Source organism: Zingiber officinale, chromosome 10B (genome assembly GCF_018446385.1).
Source record: "Zingiber officinale cultivar Zhangliang chromosome 10B, Zo_v1.1, whole genome shotgun sequence".
NCBI lineage: Eukaryota > Viridiplantae > Streptophyta > Magnoliopsida > Zingiberales > Zingiberaceae > Zingiber > Zingiber officinale.
Genome location: NC_056005.1, coordinates 24,621,747 through 24,630,551, shown reverse-complemented (window position 1 = coordinate 24,630,551; position 8,805 = coordinate 24,621,747). Strand labels below are relative to the sequence as shown.

The 8,805-nt window shown below is 49.9% G+C and overlaps 1 protein-coding gene across 1 annotated transcript; it reads left to right on the top strand.

The window, feature by feature from the left end:
• Nucleotides 1-303: 303 nt before the first annotated feature.
• Nucleotides 304-1,308, top strand: LOC122029017 (adenylate isopentenyltransferase 1, chloroplastic-like). The gene has a single exon (XM_042587979.1). It carries the CDS (start codon nt 304-306, stop codon nt 1,306-1,308), a length of 1,005 nt encoding a protein of 334 aa, XP_042443913.1.
• The last annotated feature ends 7,497 nt before the right edge of the window (nt 1,309-8,805 follow it).

Sequence of the window (8,805 nt, the reverse complement as noted above, 5' to 3'; positions counted from 1 at the left end):
AATGTTTTGAATTTTTTATTATTTTTACGCTTAATACTAATCCAATTCTTAAATACGGCAAAATTAATTGACATAATTAGAAACTTCAAAAAAAAAATTAAATAAAAAATAAAAAAAATTAATGCTTCCCTGGGCGCTCAGCGTAACATTAATTCTAAAATTAATAGATAAGATTAACATTCTTCTTAAGCCAGACTTAAAGTGTCTATAAATTCTCTTGAAATTAAACTCATTGCAACGTACAAATCTCCACAAAACGACTTCTAAATCTTTCTTCAACCAAGAGTCAAGACCATCACGAAGATGGAGGTTGCACCGCTTTGCATGTCCAAATACGAGAAGGTGTTTGTCTCCTGTGCTTTTTCTTGCAGTACTGAGAAATGCAACTGCCACCACGGTAGCCATGCCGCCATTAATGGCGTCGTCGTCGACATGCCAAGAACGCCCAGGTCCAAGGAAAGACTGGTAGTGGTCATGGGCGCCACTGGCACAGGCAAAACCAAGCTCGCCATTGAGTTGTCGCTCAGGTTCTTAGGCGAAGTCATCAACTCTGATAAGATCCAAATGTACCCCGGGCTCGACATCGCCTCCAATAAGATTGCACCGGCGAAGCAGCGTGGGGTTCCGCACCATCTGATAGATTTTTTTGATTCGGCATCTGGGGAGTTACTGGCCGCTGAGTACCGTGCCGTGGCTGGCTACAAGATTCAAGAGGTCTCGGCTCGCGGCCGAGTGCCGTTCCTCGCTGGAGGGTCGAACTCGTTCGTCTACGCGCTGCTCGCTGACCAGTTCGACCCCAACTACAACCCGTTCCTCAGCAAGGAAATGAGGGAGGAAAGGGCCCCGCAGTACGACTGCTTGTTCATCTGGGTGCACGTGGACGCCAAAGTGCTGGCCGAGCACCTCGCACGCCGAGTTGACGAGATGGTGCAGGAGGGCTTGATGGACGAGTTGGCCGACTTCTTCATGAAGGAAGGGGCGAAGGAGAAGTATCTCGGGATCGGGAAGAGCATCGGGGTGCCGGAATTCCGAGCTTACTTCACTGAAAAGGGCCAGCGGACTCAACCAGTCTACGAGGCGGCGCTCGCTGCCATGAAGGAGAACACGCGCTTATTGTCGGAGATACAAATACAGAAGATCAAGCGACTGCAGTCGATGGGCTGGCCGCTGCTTCGAGTGGACGCCACGGCTGCTGTGACGGCGTATCTCTCCGGTCAGGAGGGTGCCATGGCGGTGCCTTGGCAAAGGGATGTGATTGAGCCGAGCACGACTGCTATGGCACAGTTTTTAGAGAATAGATCAAACTAATTAGAATTGGCCACTAAATTTTGCGCAAGATCAAAAAAAAATTTAGCTTCCTGAGATGATGTAGGAATTCTTTAGGAGAGGTACGTTTTAGGCTCTCGAAATTCCTTTTCCAGTAATCTTCCGTACTCTATATAAATTAATAAAGGTCTTATTTGCAGTTGGTATTCAAATAAATTCATGACTACATAAAGTTAAATAATATGACATTATCTGGTGTCTTTTTAATGACCTACTTGTTTTCTTAAAAAGCACCTAAATTCAAATTAGTGCGAGTATTAAAAAGTTTGATAAACTTAGAAAGGAGGGATACTATTTGATAAACTTAAAAAGTTCAAATTACTCAACACTATAAATTTTTATAAATCCTTAGCTACTAGACGAAATTTTATATCAATCAATAATACTGTCAACTCTATATTTTATACTTTATAGTGAACACCCAACTCTATACTTTATAGTGAACACCATGGGTATTCCATCATAAATCAAAAAAAAAAAAAAATCATCATGTTTTGTATGTTTACACAATCTTCCCTATATACATTTTCTAAATATACAAAAATCATCACAAACGATGGTATAATACAATCCACATACAAACAAATCAAATATAATCCACACACATCTATCATATAATAATCATACACAAATAATTACACTTATAAAATCCACACAAAAAAATCACATTTCATACATTTTAATGATTCATTCTTTGTTTTTTAATACAATCCATATAAGCGCAAATAAACTAACATCATAGTAATAGAAATAATTATAATTATCTAAAAGAAATAAGATTAAACAAATCTACAGAATATATATGTAAATATTCATATCTAAATTCAAGTTTACAGAATACATATCTAAATTCAAGTTTACAGAATACATACCGCAATAGAAAGTTCTTCAAAAAATACAAGAACACTAAATAATAAAGAAAATCTTGTAAAAAGTCAAATACAAAATGATCATGTTGATATATAAATAAATAGTTTACATAGATATCCATCATAGCTTCATTACTCGCGTCACGCTCGGCTCTCTTCTTCTCCGCATCAACCCTCCACTGATCCATGTCAGCCATCCTCTAATCCATTTAATCCGGCAATAAAGACGGGGGCCCCCCTTTGAGGGAAGTCAACGCCACGTGGAGGTCAAAATCCTAAGGGCAAGATGAGGTTCGGCCGATCGGGTAAGGGTCGGATCAACCAGCCGAACGGGTCAGAACAGAATCAAAGACAACCCGGCGGGGAGTCGGGTTTCCGACGCTCATGGTGAACAAGGTTGCCAGGCCGATCGGGTGGCCCGCTCGGCCGAGGCATAAGGCAGCAATGCCGTGAACAGTCTCAGCCGAGCACACGACCGGGAATATCCCGAGCGGACCAATACATGCGTCCGGTCGGATGTGATGGGATTGCCGATCGGCTGGGCGCTCGGCGTGGGGAGAGAAAAGACAAAATGACTAAGGAACAGCTTCTGACAACAAGTATATTCGAGGACCAAGATATGCACAGAGCCCTATGACGGAAGGTTCTACTGTCCCATCAGAGAGTTGCTCGGACTGTAGCAGTATGGTGTCAGGCAAGCTCCTCTGACAAGCCCATACTGAGGTATGGTAAGAGGACACGTATATACCTCGGTATGTGTGCATAAGCCTCCTCACAGCTCTATATAAGGGTCCTCATACTTCACCGGAGGTACGCATTCTCGCATCTTCGGAGCCACTTCATAGTTTCCTCTTGCCTGACTTGAGCGTCGGAGGGTCGTCGCCGGGAACCCCTTCCCAGGCCGACTTCCTTGCAGGTTCGCCGGAGATCTGTGCCATTGATTCAGCGTTCGGACAGGATCAAATTGGTGCCGTCTGTGGGAACGCACCTGCATCCGAGCGGAAGCAATGAACGAAGCTGGACGACCGCATACGGTGATGCTCTCAACGGAGGAGCTCGACGCTCTAATCGAGGCAAGAGCAGCTAAGCTTGTGGAACAACAAAAACAGAAGGTGTAAGCCGAGCGGATCGAGCAACAAGCGACGTCCGCGTCAGGAGGCCGAGCGGAAGCACCACCGGCCATGGTTCCATTCCATCGGGCCCTATTTCGTACGCCTCCTGAAGCTGCAATAGTTAACCGTGATCGAGGATCTTTGTCCGACGAGGCACCTCTGCGAGACAACAGAAAAGGCAAGGCCCCCCGAACGGATGCCTCCCCCGAGCGGATCAACCGACAATTTTCAGAGGCCATCCTGCGGGACCCTCTACCAAAGCACTATGTGCCCCCGGCGATCGATGAGTACAACGGAACCACCGACCCGGACGACCATCTTGGTAAGTTCGACAACACAGCTACCCTACATCAATACACTGATGGAGTAAATTGCCGGGTGTTCCTTACCACCCCGTTCCCCGGAGTGGCCACCGTCGATCGCCGTCATCCGACAGGCGACAGCGACACCGTGAGGCCGATCGACGACAGTCTCCCGAGCGGTATCATCCTCAGAGGCACGAGGACAATCCCCGGGTATCTAAGGAGCGGCCTAGGCCGTCCGCACGGGAGGAAGAAAATAGAAGCAACACGTCCCGCGGCGAAATCAACATCATCGCTGGCGGGCCAACCGGAGGTGACTCCAACAGAGCAAGGAAGGCAAGTGTCAGGCAGCTGCAGATCCACGCGGTCGGCTGCAGTCAAGAGCGGACGAGCGGGCCCGAAATCAGTTTCGGACACATGGATCTTGAGGGAGTCGAAGTGCCACATGACGACGCGCTCCTCATCAAAGCGGTAATAGCTAACTATACTATTCTCCGTATTTTTATCGATACAGGCAGCTCGGTCAACATTATATTCAAAAAAGCCTTCGACCAATTGCAAATTGTTCGAGCCGAGTTGCTGCCCATGACGACCCCCCTCTACGGGTTCACGGGCAATGAGGTTCTGCCGGTCGGACAGGTCCGACTGGCTATTTCGCTAAGAGAAGAGCCGCTCAGAAGGATGCGGACTGTAAACTTCATTGTGGTCGACTCTCCCTCTGCATACAATGTCACCTTGGGGCGACCGGCACTCAGTGAGTTCCGAGCGGCCGTCTCCACCTTCTACCAAAAAATCAAGTTCCCGGTTGAAGATAAAGTTGGAGAAGTGCGAGGAGACCAGCTGGCGGCTCGGCGATGCTACGTCGAGATGGTTCGAGCCGAAGCTAACTCCGCTCGGAAGACGCCACGGATCGAGGTGAACGCCATAACCGAAAAACCACCCTCCTTGGTTTATGAAGAAAAAGAGGAAGTGCAGATTCACCCGACCCGATCGGAGGCCACCACATTCATTACGGCGATCAGGCAAGCGAAAAAAGTGCTCAAATGTCTCGGAGAAATTGTGATGTCTTCGTTTGGTCGATGAGCTGCCGGTCGCCAAGTATAAGCAACCACGAGCTCCGTCCGAGCGCTCGGCCGGTGAAGCAAAGGAAGAGGGCTTTAGCGCGAATAAAATGCCATCATCCGAGTTGAGGTCGAAGCTCTCGAGGCCGGCCACATCTGCGAGGTCCGTTCCGGTGGTGGCGACGTGGTACTAGTCTCAAGCCGGGCAACAAGTGGAGGGTTTGCATCGATTCCGGATCTCAACAAAGCATGCCCAAAGGATTTTTCCTTGGATTGATCAACTGGTGGACTCCACAGCCGGCTGCGAGTTGATATGGAAGCTCGACGCCTATCAGGGCTACCATCAAGTGCCGCTCGCCCGAGAAGATCAAGAAAATGTTAGCTTTGTCACAGCCGACGGCACTTACTGTTACAATGTAATGCCGTTCGGACTGAAGAACGCATGAGCCACTTACCAGCGCTTAATGAACAAAGTATTCAAGGAGTAGATCGGACGCAACTTAGAAGTGTACGTGGATGATATTCTCATCAAGTCCGTCCGAGCGGCCGATCTTTTTACGGACATAGAGGAGACCTTCCGAACGCTGAGGAAGTATGGAGTCAAGCTCAACCCTCAGAAATGTCTGTTCGGAGCAAAAGGCGGGCGTTTTTTGGGCTATATAGAGACCGAGTGGGGCATAGAGGCGAATCCAAGCAAGGTCAAAGCGTTGCAAGATATGCCGCCCCCAAGAAATCTGAGGGAAGTACAGCGACTTACCGGTCGGATAACTGCATTGTCAAGATTCATCTCTAAGACGGCCGACCGGAGCCTCCCTTTTTTCAAGATCCTGCGCAAAGCTACTAAGTTCCATTGGGACGAGGAATGCGATCGGCCGTTTGAAGAACTGAAGACATATCTGAACTCTTTGCCCGTGCTAGCCAAGCCAGCTGTAGGTGAGCCGATCTGTATTTATTTATCTTTAACCGAGCAGGCAGTAGGCTCGGCATTAGTGAGGACGAGCGAAGAAGAACAACCAGTGTACTTCTTGAGCCATATTTTAAAAGACGCTGAATCTCGCTACACTGGGCTCGAGAAGCTGGCTTTTGCTTTAGTCCTCGCCGCTCGGCGACTTCATCCTTATTTCTTGGCACATACAATCATCGTCCGGACAAATAGCCCATTGGGAAGAGTGCTGCTGAACCTAGAAGCGTCCGACCGGCTCATCAAATGGACAACGGAGTTGAGTGAATTTGACATCCAGTATCAGCTCCGTTCGGCAATAAAGGCGCAGTCTTTAGCAGATTTTGTCACCGAAGTGCAAAATCCTGAGCCCGAAGCTATGTGGAAAATATTTGTGGATGGATCGTCCACTCGGCTCGGGAGCGGGATTGGTGTGTTATTACTCTCTCCCCAAGAAGAAAGGATGCACCTATCCGTCCGGCTGGATTACAAAGTCACAAATAATGAAGCGGAGTATGAGGCTCTCATAGCCGGTTTGCAGGCAGCTCGGCATGTAGGAGTCGGTCGGGTGACACTCCATTCAGACTCCCAGTTGGCCGCTCAGCAGCTCTCAGGCACTTTTGAGATTAACAATGCTTGGCTCAAGCTTTACGCTGAGGCCTTTGAAAATCTCAAGACCCACTTCAGAGAGGTCATTATCCAGAAGATACCCCGAGCAGAAAACCAGGCAGCAGACGAGTTAGCCAAGCTTGCAAGTTCAATATCACCGGTCGTCATTCAGCAGCCAATTGAAAAAGTATCTTTGGTGGCGAACGTCGACCGGATGGAGGGCCTCGCGTTTCCAAGCGATTGGAGGACAGCCATCATGGAGTTTCTGAGATCGGGGGCAACACCGTTCGATTGAGAAGAAGCCCAGCTATTAAGGAGGAGAGCCGGTCAGTTCATGCTCATTGGAGACCAACTCTACAAGAAGGCTTTCTCCCGCCCACTGTTGAAGTGTGTGAGATCGGAGGACGCGGAGTACATCCTCCACGAAGTGTATCAAGGATCGTGCGGGGGACATCCGGGCGGCCGATCGCTGGCTAGGAAGATCCTGCTGGCCGGGTACTTCTGGCCAACATTGCAAGCAGACGCCGCTCGGACCATCGCGGCGTGCCTCTCCTGTCAGAAGTACCACAACTTCTCCCACCGACCGGCAGAGGAGATGAAAGTCTCATGCCCCTTCGATCGGTGGGGAATGGATATCATGGGTCCGTTTCCTATAGCTCCCGGCCAGAAGCGATTTCTACTTGTGGTGGTGGATTATTTTTCCAAATGGGTGGAGGTAGAGGCCCGGGCTAGGATAAAAGAGGGAGTTGTCATCCAGTTCCTATGGAAGAACATCTTGTGCCGATTCGAAATACCACACGACTTGGTATCGGATAATGGTCGACAATACCAAGAACGCAAGATTCAAGAATGGTGCCGAGGATTTGACATCACTCAGGATTTCACGCCCGTGGCCGCTCGACTTGACCACATAGGAGGAAGTTGGGTGGACGAGCTGCCAGGCGTCCTATGGGCTATCTGCACGACTCCAAAGGAAGGAACGGGCGTCACGCCGTTCCATTTAGTGTATGGCAGCGAAGCGGTTATCCCGGTTGAAGTCAGCGTAGAGTCCGTCCGGATCCAGAACTATGATGACGACAATACCGAGCGGAGGAACATGGAGCTGGACTTAATCGACGAAGAACAAGCCAAGGCGTCCGTCCGGCTGATGGCGTACCGGCAGAGAATGAAGCAGAACTACAACCGGCGCATGATCCCTAGAGCGTTCCACGTTGGCGACCTAGTGTGGAAGAAAGTAAAGCCGGTCGGGAACGTTGGCAAGCTGGAGGCTCCTTGGGCAGGCCCCTTCAAAGTCATCGAAAAGCTTCGCTCGGGTGCCTATTATCTAGAGGACGAAGACGGACGACAACTGGATCGACCAAGGAGCGCGAACCACCTCCGGCCTTACCGGGCGGGGTGAAAGGTGCGCCAATGAAATGTATGTTGTATATTTTCCGTTCGGTTGTATATTTGAAATGCAGGAGTAAAAAATTGGAAAATTAGCGCAAGTATAAGGCGTCGTCAGCCGAATCGGAAGACCGTCGAGCTTCGACGTTAAAAATCGAGAGTCGCGCCGGCGACTATAAACGGAAGACCGTCGAGCTCCGGCGTTAAAATCGAGTCGCGCGGCGACTATAAACCCTCGGCGGAAGACCGTCGACTCCGGCGTTAAAATCGAGAGTCACGGCGACTATAAACCCTCAGACGGAAGACCGTCGGTAAAAATTGAGAATCACGCGGCGACTATAAACCCTCCGGTAGGAAGACCGTCGAGCTCCGGCGTTAAACGAGTCGGTGACTATAAACCATCCGGCGGAAGACCGTCAGCTCGCGTTAAAAATCGAGTCGGCGGCGATTATAAACCTTCCGGTGGAAGACCGTCGAGCTCAACGTTAAAATCGAAGTCGCGCGGCGACTATAAACCCTCCGGCGGACCGTCGAGCTCCGGCGTTAAAATCGAAAGTCACGGCGATTATAAACCCTCCGGCGGAGACCGTCGGGCTCGGCGTTAAAATCGAGAGTCACGCGTGACTATAAACCCTCCGACCGGAAGACCGTCGAGCTCGGGCGTTAAAAATCGAGAGTCGCGCGGCGACTATAAACCCTCGGTGGAAGACCGTCGAGCTCAACGTTAAAATCGAGTCGCGGTGCTATAAACCCTCGTGGGAAGACCGTCGAGCTCAGGCGTTAAAATCGAGTCGCGGGCGACTATAAACCCTCGGTCGGAAGACCGTCAAGCTTCGATGTTAAAATCGAGTCACGGCGACTATAAAGCCTCCGGCGGAAGACCGTCGAGCTCAGGCGTTAAAATTGAGAGTCGGCGTATGTAAACCCTCGGCGAGACCGTGGTGCTCAGGCGTTAAAAATCGGTCGCGCCGACGACTATAAACCCTCGGCGGGAGGCCCGAGCTCCGGCGTTAAAATCAGTCGGCGGCGACTATAAACCTCCTTTGGAAGACCGTCGAGGTTCGATGTTAAAATCGAGAGTCGGCTAGCGACTATAGGAAGACCGTCGAGCTCGACATTAAAATCGAGAGTCGCACCGGCGACTATAAACCGGAAGACCGTCGAGCTCCGGCGTTAAAATTGGCCGACGACTATAAACCC

Bases quoted from the DNA above. Each gene is read 5' to 3' on its own strand.
- LOC122029017 (XM_042587979.1), top strand. From the start codon at position 304: ATGGAGGTTGCACCGCTTTGCATGTCCAAATACGAGAAGGTGTTTGTC.